We start from the raw sequence: 16,596 nt of genomic DNA on the forward strand, positions 1-16,596 counted from the left end.
ACATGAAAAGATGCTCAGTATCACTCAGCATCAGGAAGTGCAAATCAAAACCACAATGAGATACGCCTGTGTCTCACCGGTCAGAATGGCTAGAATCAAAAAGGCAAGAAATAACAAGCATTGGTGAGGATGTGCTGGTCTGTGGTGAGCCTCAGACACCAGTCTCTGTTCTGTAGGATGGCGTTTGTAAAGTTGTCAAGAATAAGGCTTGCATCAAGAGATACCAAGTGAAATTTAGAAGGTGAGAGGGTAAGACTGATAACTATGTTCAGAAATGCTTGGTAATTCAGGTTAAAAATAAGTACAACACACCTAAATACAGGATGATGGTCCATGTAACCAACAGAGATATCATTTGTCAGATTGCTCATGCCCATATAGAAGGAGATGTGATAGTCTGTGCAGCTCACGCTCATGAACTCACAAAGTATGGTGTGAAGTCTGGCCTGACAAATTATGCTACAGCATATTGTACAGACCTGCTGCTAGTCTGCAGGCTCCTCAACAGGTTTGGCAGGGACAAGATCTATGAAGGCCAAGTGGAAATGACTAGAGATGAATGCAATGTGGAAAGCACTGGTGATCAACCTGGTGCCTCCACCTGCTATTTGGATGCGTGGCTGGCCAGAACTACTACTGGAAATAAAGTTTTGGGGGCCCTCAAGGGAGCTGTGGATGGAGGCTTGTCTGTCACTCACAGTACCAAACAATTCCTTGGTTATGATTTGGAAAGCAAGGAAGTCAACGCAGAAGAAGATTGGAAGCATGTCATGGGTCAGAACGTTGCAGATTGTATGTGTTACCTAATGGAAGAAGATGAAGATGCTTACAAGGAACAATTCTGTCAATACATAAAGAACAAAGTATCTCTAGACATGGTGGAGGAGATGAATAAGAAAGCTCTCATTTATATGAGAGAATCCAGTCTATGAGAAGAAGCCTAAGAAAGAAGTTAAAAAGAAGAGGTGGAACCATCCCCCAAAAATGTCTCTTACCCAGAAGAAAGACTGGGGAGCTCAGAAGAAGGCAAGCTTCCTTAGAGCTCAGGAGCAGGCTGCTGAAAGCTAACAAACCAAACCACAATTTCTATGAAGATTTTTCAGATAAAGACAATAAAAAAACTTATTCACCAAGCAGCTGAAATAAATAAATAAATAAAAATAAAATAAGTAGTCATGGAGATGAAAAGTACAACATAAAGAATATAGTCAGTAATATTCTAGTAACATTGTATGGTGATAGATGGTGACTACACTTACCATGGTGAGTGCTAGGTGATGTACAGAATTGCTGAATCACTATATTGTACACTTGAAACTAATAGGACATTGTATGTTAATTATACTTAAGCAAAAATAAACAAATAAATAGCAAATAGAAGTAAAGTGTATCACTACTCAAAAGATTTTAGTTATTCAATTATTTATCTGGAGACACGTGAAAAAAAGAGAAACAATTTTTGTATATTGTTGTAAGATCTAAAAAACATAAAAATAAAATATAACTTTGCAAATAAGTCTGACATTCAAATAAAAAATAGGACTTTGAAAAACATTACTATTCAAAGTATATATATAGTTTATAAGCTTTCATTTCATTATATTGGAAGCATTTAACATATTGATTTACAGCTTATTCTTGCCCTAGATTCAGTATAAGAAAAACTAAATAAGAGTGGAAAAATGAAAAGCAGCCACTATATAGAAACATAAAAGGGAGTAAGGAAGGAAACGAGAGAAAAAAAAACACATTAAATGAAAAACATTAAATGTACCAAAGCAGGAGCAACTAGGTAATTAACTTCCTAACTTTAAAAATCTACCTTGAGAGTTGGACAAGCTAAAATTCTTTTTTTTTTTTAAATGTTTTATTATTTATTCATGAAAGTCAGAGAGAGAGAGAGGCAGAGGGAGAAGCAGGCTTCCCACTGAGCAGGGAGCCTGATGCGGGGCTCGATCCCAGGACCCTGGGACCATGACCTGAGCCGAAGGCAGACGCTTAACCATCTGAGCCACCCAGGCGCCCCAAGACAAGCTAAAATTCTAATTGCAACCACCCCAAATTGAAAATCACTCAGAATCCTATCCCTACCATGGTATTATTCAAAGAGCAACAGCATTATATACTAGCTCTATAAATACTGTTTAATATTTATAATTTTAATTGTAAGTTATGATTTGGTCTCTTACTATATATCATTCACAGAAATTACATGCTTTAAAACCTGCTAAATGCATTGCCAAAATAATCATTTCTATTCATCTTTTAGTTTAAGAGCTAAAAATTCATTTTACTTACTTACAACCATTACTACTTCTCTTCTGTAGGAAAAAATTTGAAATGAAGAGTATTTCAATAAATCCATTTTGAGCTCCTACTTGTGTCAGGCACAAAGCCTGGCAATGTAGAAAAACAACATCAGTTTTAATGTCACTTTGCTACTCTGGGTTTTTAAGTTCCTTCTTCTTATTGAGTATATATTGCAGAAACTTCTCAAGTTGTCAGGTAAGACTTTACACTTTGTAATATTTGCAATTGCTTTTTCCATAAGTATTTTTACAGAGAGCTCAACTCCTAGTGATAAGTAGTTGTAAGTACTCTGGAGAACCATGATGATGGAGCTTTTCAAAGCACTTATATTCTCTGATGCTGGAAACCTGTGGTATGTGCACAACTCCCAAGAGTAAACACAATGTAGAAATGTGAGTTGTCCAGTAATCTCCGATTTATAATCTTACCTTTAAAATTAGGATTCACCAGTTCTTTGCGATTGGAACACTGAAGGGCATTTCCATAAACCAAGTCCAAAGCACACAGCAGAAGATGGTAAGAATTGACCAAATCATCACTAATCATGGGGAAATTACCTACAGGAATGTAAACAGTTATCAAGTATATTTGCATCAACTTTACAATATTTTAAAAGTAATTTCTTCCTTTAATTAAAATGACATTTACAACACTGTACCAAAGCTGACTCAAAAGTTATATGAAGTGTTCTAGCAAATTTACATTTTGAAATATTAAAGTCTAATAAATAAGTGTAATGAAAACCAAAACTTTACTAAAAACAACATTCATCCACTCAACATTCAGTAAATAAGCATTAAATCCCTAGTAGCTGACCAAAATTTTATCACTAGTTTTTTCCTTGAAAATTTTAAACAAACAACTTCATAAATTATCTCAAACTATACGAAATTCTTTTATGTGAAAACATTTTTCTGTCAAGAAAATTAGTAGATATTATACACCTGAAACTAATTAACACTGTATGTTAACTATACTGGAATTAAGATTTAAAACTCAATTAAAAACAAAAAGAAAAAAAAAATACATGGAAACAAACAATGGTCCAACATCTTTGGGATGCACAAAAAGTAGTTCTAAGAGGGAAACTAAAAAAAAAAAAAAAAAAAAAAAATTACTAGAAACCCTTAGACGGGAATAACTAAAAAATGAGTTTTTCATGTATATACTTTAAAAAGACCAGAACAGAACCTATAATCAGACTCCTAACGGTAACATTTTAGATACTTTCTCCACAATAACACAAACTCATTCAAATTAAGCAACAGGATCACAATGAAAGATATTTAAGTCTAGAGCTAATATCCTAGGAATAACGTAGATGCATGGTAACAAAGGAAAAAGAAACCAAAACTCAAACCTATAGAAACATGTCATTTCTGCAATGCTAGTTTTAACACTGAAATCAGTTTTTATAGGCAGGTATACAGTTTAATTCTTAGAAATTAAGAAATATTTCTAGATCTCTTTTATAACTTCGAGCATATCCCTTTTCTCATTTAACACTGCATATGCATGCTTCCTAGTGATTTTACACCCTTATAACATCACATGAATTCAAGTTTAATAGCTAACATACATCTGAGGGATTATTTCTAAACCTCAACGTTTTCACACGTAATGCCTGCCCAAATACATGCAAACACACACACACACACACACACACACATTACTTTGTTTCAGGCTTTTTTTTTCCCCCCCTCTCCTTTCCTCCAAAGAAAGTTACCACTTACCTCCACATATCAGGATAACTCTCTTTTTGTATAGATGAAAACATTCAACAAATCAACTTAAATGAATTAAAGAGAAAATTTTTTTTCTGTTGTCAGAAAGACAATTGATAATAGGTTAAGTTTTGCATTGATAAGAACCAAACTAACTTGCCTGGTTCCACTATAAAGATGTTTAATATTAAAGTATACTCAGTTTCTCAAATGTAAAACAGGAAGTGGCACCTACTGGTTTCAAGCTATAAAGCCGATCAGATTGACAAGCCTAAACTTGTCACTGGTTTGTACTTGCCATAAAGGGGAAAAAAAAAACAAAACAAAACAGCAGCACTATAACTTCTAAGAAAAAACGGAAAGGCCCCTAAAGATCAGAATCTTAAACTCCAAGGCTGTCCCAACCTGACATACTTTACATTTCAAATCCTGACTTTAGAAATAAATCTCACTTTGTAAGGTAAATTATCTTTCAAATAAAGATAACTTGTTTAAACTCTGAAGTTGGCTTATTTATCAGGAATGAGGAGATTGGAGAGTGTAAAACAGGAACTGATTGGTCTTCAGGCCACAAAGCCCTTCATGATGACAAGCCCAAACTTGTCACTGGTGTATACTCGCCACAGGAAGTCAACAAAGATAACAGGCAGAAAGTTGGCTTATGTATCAGGAATGAGATAATCTGGGATTGCCCATATGCTGCAGGGAAGCCATGAGAAAGGTGGCTACAGAAGAGTACAACTCTCTCCAAATAACTAAATCAAGAACGGAATAAAACGAATTAAACAACTCTATTAGAAAAGATCCTAGTGAATCATAAAAGATCATAGTGTCAGACAGTGGGGAGACAGACTCTTCAGATTAAACAAATTATAGATGGAATAATAAAACTCAAACACTGCAGAGACAAAAAATATGCCAGCCCAGGTGATCAAGTGAGACCAAAATGTAAATAAGGACTGTAACATTCTTTGTAAATAGTTTACGTAGTACCAAACACATTCACTCCCAGGTACACGGACACCGTAAGAGACATAAACAAAACAGATAAAAATCCCAGAAGTCGGATGCACCTGCCCACAATCGAACGAAAAGACTAATACTGTGTATAAAACCAGCCACAGCAAACTGAAAGTGACAGCAAGTGACACTATGAGAACAGTTTATATGCTCCTACGCCTTTATTTTGTACCACTTACCATATCACATTTATCTCCACTAAAGAAACATGCCAGTGTGATGGAAAACAAAATAACTAACGACTTATTTTTGGCAGAATTAAGATTTTTCTTTTCTTTTCTTATTGAAATTCAATTAGCCAACATATAGTACATCATTAGTTCAATATGTCATCAGATGCATAGAACCCCCAGTGCTCATCACATCACGTGCCCTCCCCAATGCTTATCACCCAGATGCCCCATCCTCCCATCCACCTTCCCCTCCGCAACCCTCCGTTTGTTTCCCAGAATCAAGAGTCTCTCGTGGTTTGTCTCCCTGACCTCTTCCCATTCAGTTTTCCCTCCCTTCCCCTGTGATCCTCTGCACTCTTATATTCCACATATGAGTGAAACCATATAATTGTCTTTCTCTGATTGACTTATTTCAGTTAGCATAATACCTTCGATCAACCATGTAGCTCAGGGAGGAGGGCTGAGCTCTCACTGAACTAGTGAGAGACGACCAGCTATAATCAGATACATCAAACCCCGAGACCAGTGGAGTGACACATCCTTGCTAGAGGGCCTTCACATCTGGCATGAAACCAAGAGCTAGATGTGGGTTCAAACCCCAGCTCTGTTTCTAGCAGCTAGTTTTTGGGCTTCAGTTACCAATCTTAAAAGTAAATAATTTGGGCTACTTGATCTAATAATGAGAATCTCTTACATTTATGAAATTCCTTCTAGCTCTATGATTCTTTGATTATAACTTTGTATTTTATTGGGTTTTCTTAATAGCAAAGGCATTCTATATAGTCTGTGTAATTAATGTAACTGTATTTTCTTTTCTTTTTGAGATTACTAAGAATCATATCTACGTAGAAATTTAGAGAGGACCCCCAAAAAAACAAAACAAAACATATTTCACTGAATACAGACCTTGGGTAAGTTACAGGAGATGAGAAGGGGGAGAAAATAAATTGTATCCAAAGGCATTTGAGCAAGTATATTTATCTGAACAAAATGCAAAAAGTAATCCGAACTACACAAACTGAGGATGAGCAGTCACACTAAGCAAAGTAAGACGTGGCTCATGAAAAATACAGCTCAAGATACCAGTACAGACCACTAATGTGTTTTCAGTCCATAACTCAGAAGAATAGCTTTCAGTGGAAAAGATGTTACGTAAGAACAAAATTAAAGGATTTTCCATTTAACAAAAGAAGTTTTGGACATTATAAAGAAATTCAAAAGACTTTTATGAAAAGGCAATACTTAAAAATGAATCTGAGACTAAAACCCTTAAGAAATTTTTCAGTGAGCATCTTTCCCTGATACACATTACAGGTTGACAAAAGTAGTATGTGAACATTTAAATAAGCTAACACCTAGATAAATATTGCTCTGTCTTACCTTTTGCGTATATAAAGAGCACCCAACAAAAATGGAAAACTTCGGACACGGTACAGGGCTGTCGCCTTTGGGGGAGGAAAAAAGTCATGAGATAACAGAAGCATTTGAAAAAGACATCAGAAATGACTATAAAGTAGGTGACACACCAAACCCACGTTAAAGGGAGTAAGAGCAGATTCACTTCACAGAGAAAACGTGCAAAAAGTTCTGCTCCAACCAAATACTGGTCAGGACAAAGCCAAGGAAAGAGCTCATCCCAGAAAAAAGAAAATTCTGAAGAACTATAAAAGGTTCTCAAGGTCAAGACAGGTAAGGTAGAAAATGAGTAACAACAGTTCTTTTGATGACATCAGCAAGGCTAATGCTGCTTTCAGATCCGTGTATACAATCAGATTATTCTCTCATTTTTTCTTTCCTTTATCACAGCTGATGAACTCTAAACCCTCCCTCCCTAAAGACATTCCAGATTACATCAAGTCACAAAAGGACTATTTAATGTAAATTCTGGGCTTCCTAGAATTCTTTATTCTTTTTTTTTTTTTTTTAAAGATTTTATTTATTTATTTGACAGAGAGAGACATAGCGAGAGCAGGAACACAAACAGGGGGAGTGGGAGAGGGAGAAGCAGGCTTCCCGCGGAGCAGGGAGCCCGATGTGGGGCTCGATCCCAGGACCCTGGGATCATGACCTGAGCCGAAGGCAGACGCTTAACGACTGAGCCACCCAGGCGCCCTAGAATTCTTTATTCTTTATCGTTAAGACGATCCATTCTATTTTGCCAATGCTGTCTGCTGAAGGGAGGTTCAGAGCTGTTTTAAGCTCTTGGCTTTTCTACCAGAACCTCTGGTGATGTTTAGATAAGACATCTGTGGTCTCCACACCCCAACAAGGAGCTCTGAGAAGAATCAGGACACTGGGGTTTAGTTCCCCCACTGTCCTTCGCAAGGCATACTTGCTCTCCATGTGCCTCAGTCTCTTCATCTGCTGAACGATTATTCTACTTGGGCATAGTTTTGTACTTAAGTCACCAGTCCATGGCGAGGATTAAATGTCAGTGCCCTGCTTTTTAAAAGTGGCCTCTCAGGGCGCCTGGGGGGGCTCAGTCAGTTAAGCGTCTGACTCTTGATTTCGGCTCAGGTCATGATCTCAGGGTCGTGAGATCAAGCCCCTCATTGGGCTCCACACTCAGCGCAGAGTCTGCTTGAGATTCTCTCTCTCCCTCTGCTCCTCCCCATTTTCGTGCATGCTCTAAGATAAATAAATAAATAAAATCTTTAAAAAATTAAAAAAATACAAAATACAAGTGGCCTCCCTACCGCAGGCACATGAGAACTATTCCGTTTTAATGCCTACCTAGATGAAAGCCAAACTTTTTAGCTCAACACTCAAGCCACTCTAAAAACTGAATCTTTAACTTGAGAACCCTAGAACTTAACCTACTAGGCCAAACTGCCTCTTACTTTGCCACTTTGGTGTATTCTTACTTTATCCCATGCAATGAAGGCTCTATCTATACCTCCAAATTCACCCATCGAAATCCCACCAACCGTTCCTTATTTCATGGAACCTTAGTGGACTGGCTCATGCACAGTGGTTTAATTTTGGCTCAGAAGTTGTACGTTTGTTATCTTTCACATTTCTATATGCCTCCTCTCCACAACTATACTGTAAGCCCCCAAAAGACAGTGGCTGTGGGTCTTGTTTTTTGGTTTTTTTTTAAAAGATTTTATTTATTTATTCATGAGAGAGAGAGAGGCAGAGGGAGGAGCAGGCTCCCAAGGAGCAGAGAGCCCGATGCGGAACTTGATCCCAGGACCCTGAGATCATGACCTGAGCCGAAGGCAGACGCTTAATCATCTGAGCCACCCAGGCGCCCAGTATTTTTTTTTTTAAAGACCTGTGTCTTGGGGCACCTGGGCAGCTTAGTCGGTTAAGGATCCAACTCTTGATTTCAGCTCAGGTCATGATCTCAGAGTCATGGGACTGAGCCCCGTGTCGGGCTCCGCACTGGGCGGTGAGCCTGCTTAAGATTCTCTCTCTCTCTCTCTCAAAAATAAATAAATACTTGTGTCCTATATAATACCTAACAACATACTTCACACAGTAAGTTCTCAATAAATACCCAGTGACAAATATTCAAAGTATGTGTGAGATGTAGTACAGAGTCATGGTGAAGCATATGGGTTCTGCAAGCAGACCACTAATTTCAATAATAGCTCCACACTCACTGTGTGACCCTGACTAAATTACTTCACCTCTCAAGGGCGTATTTTCTCCACTTGTAACAGAAACCCCATATGGTTGTCATAAGGGTTCACTGAAGTAATACAGGTTTAAACCTTAGAACAGTCCCCATAATAAATGCTCAGTAAATGGTATATGTTACTACTATTAACCAAAAGTACTAATAAATGTATACAGAGTGATCTAAATGTAAAATTTTTAAAATAAAGTTATCTTACAATTTTCTTAACTACAATTAGGTAGTATACATACACTACTAAATATCAAGGCAAGTGCAATCTAAAAATCATTTTCTACAACACTCCAAAGAAAGAAGATATTCTCTATCTTTCTGTAAATGACATCAGCCTCGCTCAGACTTAGAACAAAGCATCTATCCAAACTTTGGAAATAGTTCTCCAAAACTACAAGCAAACTAGAGCAGCTGCTTCCTCAGCAGTGGAGTCAACTATCTAAGAAAGTACATAGTTTCTTTTATTTTTTAAAAGCTGCTCACTTGGGGCGCCTGGGTGGCTGAGTCAGTTAAGTCAGTTAAGTCAGTTAACTTAAGTAAGTTAAGTCAGTTCAGCTCAGGTCATGATCCCAGGTCCTGGGATCGAGCCCTATGTTGGGCTCCCTGCTCAGCAGGAAATCTGCTTCTTTCTCTCCCTCTGCCCCTGCTCCATTTCTTTCTCTCACTTGCTCACTCTCTCAAATAAATAAATAAAAATTAAAAAAAAAAAAAGCTCCTCACTTACTGTAAACATCCTTCACAATTTGGGAAAAAATTTTATATTGAAAGAGGCAAAAAAAAAAAAAAAAGAAAGAAAGAAAGAAAAGAGAGGCAGACATTATTCATTCAATTATAACTCCTTTTCCCTGACTTTTCTTGTCAACATTGTTCTAGTTCTAGCTTAAGAACAATTTCCATTTCTAGTTTGTGAAAAAGTGTTCATGATAAAGGTAGAGAATTTGCATCACATGATTGCCTTTATCTATCAGGAAAGATGGAAAACATTGAGCCAGAGTAAGTTTATAGATTTTGCAGACATGATCAGAAAGCACAAATTCATAATCGTTTCAGGTCCCCTACTCTCCCGCATCCAGTTTCTCTACTCTTGATTGATCATAAACTTCAAAATACATACAAAAGCCAGTTCAGAGGGGATTATCTGTTACTAAGCTGGACATAAAAGTCAAATAATAGAAATAGTCAACATAGCCAATAACAGAAAATTAAGGAGTCAAATTCTATACCGAAGGTGGCCAATTGGCGAAAATATCTAAGATCTGACTTTTGCATTTTTGGGTGCTTAAATGAAAAGGGAAAGTTTACAGAAACAATAATTCCATGCATTTTACAATATGAAGGAAGCCAAATTCTTCATGGCTAACACGAAATGAGAAGCAAGAAATTATTATTAAAAGAGAGCTACTGGAAAGAAAGTGTATTTATGAAATCACATTTTTTTTTTTAAGACTAGCAAAATAGGGGTGTCTGGGTGGCTCAGTCAGTTAAGCAACCACATCTTGATTTCTGCTCAGATCATGTCTCATGGGTTGTGAGACTGAGCCCCATGATGGCCTCCTCGCTGGGCTTGGAGCCTACCTAAGATTATCTCTGCCCTTCCCCCCACCTCGTGTGCATGCACTCTTTCTCTCTCCAAAGAAACAAAACAAACTAACAAAATAAACTGAGGGACACAAACTGAGGGATCAGAACTGTAGCACAGATAAGAAAAAAAAAAAAAATATATATTCCTAACAAATATAAAAACATACCGCTGTTTTCTTCCTCTCTGTTGACGAGGCTGCTCCTCTTGAGGATATTTAAAAATGTCCTGAAAAATGGGTTCATATTTCTTAAAAATTACTGCTGAAACAGTGAAGTTTCTTTCTAATCTCTCAGTACGTTCTCTGAAATGTGGGGGTAGATTTGCCATGTCTTCCCACTTCTTCATCTTGTTAAAAAATTCAATTAAGCTGATATTAAAATAAAAAATGAGATATTTTCAAAATTAACACAAAGGTAGGGTACACAAATATAATTAAATCAAAAATTTAACTCATTAAATTATATTACTTTCAGACAGTGATAAAATCACAATTCATGCCTCTGACTAGCTTAATCTCTTACAGGTTGGTTGATTTCTCTGATTCTCCTAATCTATTTTTCTGAGATTACCAGAGGGTTTTACTTTTTTAATTATGAAAAATATAAAAATACAAAATAATTAGAGTAATGTAACCAACACTTAAGTACCCAACTGCCAGATTTAACAAACATTAACATATTGAATAAATTTTGCCATGTTTGCTTCAGGTTCTACAAAAACAGCCAAATTCCTATTTGTACTCCTCCCCAAACCCATGCCCCCCTCTGCCTCCCCAAAGATAACCACCATTCTAAAGTTAGTCTGAATCCGTGTTATAATACTTACTACTTAGCATACCTACTATATACATCTATATGTATCCATAAACAGTACGTAGTATCTTTTGTGTGTGTGGCTTTAAGATTTTACATAAATAGTATCATACTGTAAGGAGCATTCTGCAACTTGCTTTTTCATTCAATGTTTCTGAGATTAACATTGATACATGCAGATCTCTTTCATTTTAATTGTTAAAAATATTCCCTCATATGAACTACCATGACTTTTTGCATTCATTCCCCAACTAATGAAAATTGAGGTTTCTGATTTTACATTATGACAAAAAAATGCTGTAATCAACACATTCTTATACATGTATGTAAGAGCTTCTTTAGGGACACTAAGAAGTAGAATTGCTGAGTTAGAGACTGTGCATCTTCAAGTTTACTAGATATTGTCAAATTTCCCATTCAAGTGGCCATGCCAATTTATACTCTCACCAATGTACACCAGCAATACAGAGTTCCCGTTTCCCTACATAATGACCAAAGCTGGTTTTATCAGATTTCAAATTTCCCCAATCTGATGAGAATGACAGATATCTTGTTTTTAATTTGAACTTCCTTGGTTACTAGTGAAATTGAGCATCTTCACATACATCTATTAGCTATGTGAGTTCTGACTTTTGGGAAACCACATTCTTTACCCCTGGTTTAGTAGCTGTTTGTCAATCATGCAACCATTTGTTAGTAGCTCTTTATATAATTCTGGATACTGATCTTTTGTCAGTTATATACATTGTAAATATCTTCTCCCGACATACTTTGTTTTTAACCCATTTTAGTTCATTATGGCAGAAAAGTAAATAATCTGAACTCAAAGGTAAAAATTTAAAGATAGAAACTGAGTTTCTGAAATGGAAATACAACTGAAGCCTAGGGACTGTATTACTTGCATTAAAATGTTGGATAAGTTTGATTTACTACGGTTTATGATGAAGATTCCATAATTTGACCTTTGCTTCTAAAGTTCCTCATCCATCACTTAACTGGATTACTCTGCCTCCCCTTTTCTTCTCCGTAACGATTATACTTTTGTACCTTAAGTCCACTTCTGCAGGTTTACAGCTCAGGGGTTCAACTCTTTATGCACTGTCTCTTGCTCTTAGGCCTAAATATAACTCGGGATGGAGTTCAAGGTTAATAAATAGGCTACAGCTAAAATATTACATCCCTTGTTATTTTAATAGTAAGCAATTTTTTAAGCCATTAGGTACATAAATTTTGACTGTGGTATTCTCCCCCACAAACTGGCAAATATTCTTTTTCCACAAATCTTTAACAAGTCATAAAAGAAAATTCACCCAAAAGGCACAAATAATAAATGTAATCAATTCAATTACACAACAGATAGAAAAAGCAATTTTTGCCTCTTCTTTAAAACAGTATTTGACCCTTTCAATAATTGATTGTAACAGTGTTGCCTATCCCCCCCAAACAGGAAATGGAGAAGTCTTTACACATTCCATATATTAAAATACAAATCCTGTGCATGTAGTTTTAAATTTAATGCCATATTTTTTCCCTTTACAATTTAGAGTATATCCTAAAGTTTTCAATAGCCTTATTTAGAATTCTGCCAATACTGCACAATGGTAAGTCATAACCTTTAATAGTAAAACCTTCATACAAATGCCTAATACATTAAAATTTCAATACTTTTCACTAAAGAGTAAAATATAATAGATGCTTAGATGTGGTAAAGGAAAACCATGACCTAGTTTCTAAATTCAGCACTCTATAGGTACAAACGCCTGGGAAATAATGACAGAATTCTTACTATCAGTATGATTTTTGAGCTTTCATATTTGTCACATTCTACCTTTCAAACTCTGACATAGTTACCTCTGCTCTGAACATCGCAGGATTCTAGTTAAAGATACATAGTTTCCTTCAACTGTCCCTTTGCTTACAGTTGGCACAGATTTTCTGCAAGCCACATATAAGGCACATGCTAACCAGTGAAGATCATTTCCCTGTAAAATAAAAGAAAATGCAGTTTTAGCTAATGAGCTACGTAAACATTTCAATATAATAAACTTTTTAGATTAAATGGAAGGCGCTATTTTTATGTTGGTGGGAAACTGTATTTTCAATGATGGCTCTATCCCATGTGCTCCTTATACTTTGACATTGACATTTTCACACTGAGAGATAGGAATCTGTGTTCTGTTCCCTCATTTTCAACTGTCTCAAATAATAGCATAGGCAAAAATGATGCTATGTAACTTGCAAGATCATAAAGGGCAATAAAGATTCTACCTGGCTCACTCTCTCAGCATACGTGCCCTGGGTGTCCCAGTGTGGGACAAATTAACAGTCACAGAGACTCAATTTTCTTATCCGAGGGCTGTGAGAATGAAATGAGTTACAAGAATAAAGCACAGAAAATACAAGAAATGAAAAGATAAAATTCTATAACCAATACTCTGTATTAAATACCATATGAGGGGCATCTGGGTGGCTCAGTCAGTCAAGTGTCCTTTGGCTCAGGTCATGATCTCAGGGTCCTGGAATTGAGCCCCACATCAAGCCCTGCATCAGGCTGCCTGCTCAGCGGGGAGTCTGCTTCTCCCTCTCCTCCCTGCTCCTTCTCTCTCTCTCGTTATCTCTGTTGCTATCTCTGTCTCTCTCAAATAAATAAAACCTTTTTAAAAATATCATATGAGTCTTATTTTCCATTGTACACTTCCATGAGACTGACATCCTATGTTATCTTACAGCATACCCGATTACAAGCTCCACAAGGGCGGAGATTTTTAAGTTTTGTTCGCTGCTCTGTCCCCACCAACTACAACAGTATCTGGCAAAGAAGAGGTGATAAAGAAATATTTGATAAATGAATATTCATTCATTCACTGGGTAAACCGAGCTAAGAATCTGAAATCCAAGTCTTTAAAAAACTGAGTCATCAAACATGTGTTTTCAAAAATAATTTACTAACCATCAATTGTTTGTCACTTGCTTATATAACACTGGACTTCAACAACTTAATCCCTATGAGTTGAAATACCTCAGCTGTATGGTGATAATACTTGTTCTATTCAATTTAAAAGATTATCGTGAGGACAAAATAAGAGCTTACTTGGAAACACTTACGCCCATCACCAAAGAACCACTGACCACAGAACCACTGAGAAATAAACAGGAATGTGGCCTATTCGGCCACATCACCTAAGCATAGGAAGGAGCTCTGTAAACTCTCAAGCACCAGCACTGCCCATGACTGCCTTATGTGCAAGAAACTATACATTACCTTATTAAACCTTCAGAACAACGCTGATGTAGGTACAAATATCTCAAATTTACGTATCACAAAATTGAGTTTGGGAGTGGTTAAGTAAATTGTCCAAAGTCACCTAGGTCTGTCAAGTTCTAAAGCCACCATATTACCAGCCTTTCCCCCCACCCTGTAGATATAACTACAAGGAGAAGGAACTGAAATAAGATTCTATTAATGCAAGAATAAATAGTAACCTTAGTGAGTTACATGCAGGCAGAAACACCCTATTATTATAATTAAACAATACCTTGGTTAGGCCTTCCCGTTCTATTTGCCCCGCTCTTTCCACAAACTGTAAAGCAACTTAAGAAAATCATTTGGCCTCCCGTTTAATGCCACACACAAGCAAACAGCTGATAAACAATCCAGACTTCCGTGTCACTTCCCATTGGTCCACAAAGGGGAGGTGCCTACAGAGCTGAGCCTCACTGGCTAGAATGGCCATTTTTCTCGTCTGCAAGCCCCGTCCGAAGAAAGGGACAAAACATGCCTAAATCACAGCGGCTACAGAGTCCTGTGCAACGTCTGGGGTGACCAAAACGTCCTCAAGGTCGTCGCAGCCCGGACTTCCTAGGGACAAACGGGGGGCATTTATCCAAGTGCAGGTAGGCAGAAAGCCCGTGTCATTTGCCCTCGGGAAGATTCGCCTTAGTTTACACACAAACACAGCCCGAAACTTAACGACGCGCTTACTCTGCGGATGCAGTGCCGGGACAAAGGCAATTTGGGTCAGCAGGAAAAGAACCGAAGGAGCAGCCCAGCAACCGAGGCGCTAAAATCGGGCTGCTCTCCGCGGGAGCACAGCCAAGTCCCCTCCCCTTCTCTTCACCGTCTCAACAACTGCACCTGTTCACTCCGCCAACAAGGTGGTTGTATTTTTGCAACGTGACCCCGGCACGACCTCAGCCTCGCGCTGCCACTTTAGGGCAAGAGGTGCTCCCCACTCGGAAGCCGACAGGGAGCAGCTGCGAGGCGGGGTTCACTTGCAGGGCCGCGAAGGGCTTTCCGAAAGCCCGGTCTCCAGGACCAAGGGGCCCAGGAGGATTCCCGCCGCTCTGCAGGCTGGGGACCGGAGACCCGGGGCCTGCCCGAGGGTCCCTGCGGGGCGCCCGACCCGGGGCGGGGAGGGGCCCCACTGCCGCGGCGGGGCGCGACGACTAGGCCCGGAGAGCCCCTCCTCTCCCCCCCGAGCGCACCTCCAGCGTGTAGCTCTCGCTCATGTTGCGGTAGCTGTCCCAGGCCTCGGCCCGCGCCGCCTCGTCCATGTTTAGGCGGCTGCACAGCTCGTCGAACCGCTGCTGCGTCTGAGGGGCCGGCGAGCGCGCCGGCTGCGCGGCGTCCTCCGCCTCCCCGTCGTCTTCCTCCTCCTCATCCGAGGCCGCCGCCGCCGGAGGAGGAGGCGGGGGCGGCGGCGAATGGTCGCCTCCGGACGGCATAGCGCACCCCTGGGCGGCCGGTCCTCAGGTGAGCTGAGGGCCCGAGCCCGCAGCCATTCAAACCGCGGAGCGCCCGCCCGTCGGCCGTCCGCACGGCGACTGCGCCGCCACCAAGGAAGCTAGACCTCATATAGGCACCCGTAGTGCCGAGCATGGCCTGCTGGGAAATGTAGTCCGAGTCGGAGGCCCACGCGGGTCAAAAATCCTATTTTGAAAAAAATCAACCCACGTAGTGTTCCTTGGGCTAAAATAAAAGCGGCTTTGCTACGTTTTAAGTACGTCCCCGTGGTGGGACCATTCGGCAGCGCTGTATGGAAGAGAAAACACCCCAGAAACATTGACTTGTGGTGGTTTCGTATCCAAGGTATCTCCAAAATTAATACTCACTATCTGAATGTCCTTATGTCTAAAATAAGAACAGTAGCAAGCAAGGGACTGTTTGCCTAAGTTTGAATTTCAGCATCGCTCCTAATTTCTCGTTCTATGTTTTAATTTTATGTGAGCCTTTCAAATAAACATTGGATTTTTTTTTTTTTTTAAAGCAGTAATTGTTGGGGCGCCTGGGTAGCTCAGTCGTTAAGCATCTGCCTTCCCCTGGGGTCATGATCCCGGG

General features: G+C 38.9%; 2 protein-coding genes across 3 annotated transcripts in view; one reads left to right on the plus strand and one right to left on the minus strand.

Moving 5' to 3' along the window:
- RBL2 (RB transcriptional corepressor like 2) overlaps positions 1–16,080 on the minus strand; it is a 49,711-nt gene extending 33,631 nt beyond the window's left edge. Inside the window, exons 1-5 of one of the 2 annotated variants that reach the window (XM_035025202.1) lie at positions 15,744–16,080; positions 13,110–13,240; positions 10,613–10,813; positions 6,608–6,672; positions 2,739–2,867 (exon numbers count right to left, since the gene is read on the minus strand). In XM_035025202.1, coding sequence (XP_034881093.1) covers positions 2,739–2,867; positions 6,608–6,672; positions 10,613–10,813; positions 13,110–13,240; positions 15,744–15,983 — 766 coding nt within the window. In that variant the 5' untranslated portion in view covers positions 15,984–16,080. Of the gene's footprint in view, positions 1–2,738; positions 2,868–6,607; positions 6,673–10,612; positions 10,814–13,109; positions 13,241–14,794; positions 15,436–15,743 lie in introns of those variants that run through there. The other variant, XM_035025203.1, reaches the window with a different exon arrangement.
- On the plus strand, positions 226–1,068 carry LOC118023787 (60S ribosomal protein L5-like). The gene is given in 2 exon segments (XM_035025204.1): positions 226–901; positions 903–1,068. Coding segments are annotated over 2 exon segments (744 nt in total). The 5' UTR covers positions 226–323.
- Positions 16,081–16,596: the final 516 nt, after the last annotated feature.

Source organism: Mirounga leonina, unplaced genomic scaffold (genome assembly GCF_011800145.1).
Source record: "Mirounga leonina isolate KUSES-001 unplaced genomic scaffold, KU_Mleo_1.0 Mir_180, whole genome shotgun sequence".
Classification (NCBI taxonomy): domain Eukaryota; kingdom Metazoa; phylum Chordata; class Mammalia; order Carnivora; family Phocidae; genus Mirounga; species Mirounga leonina.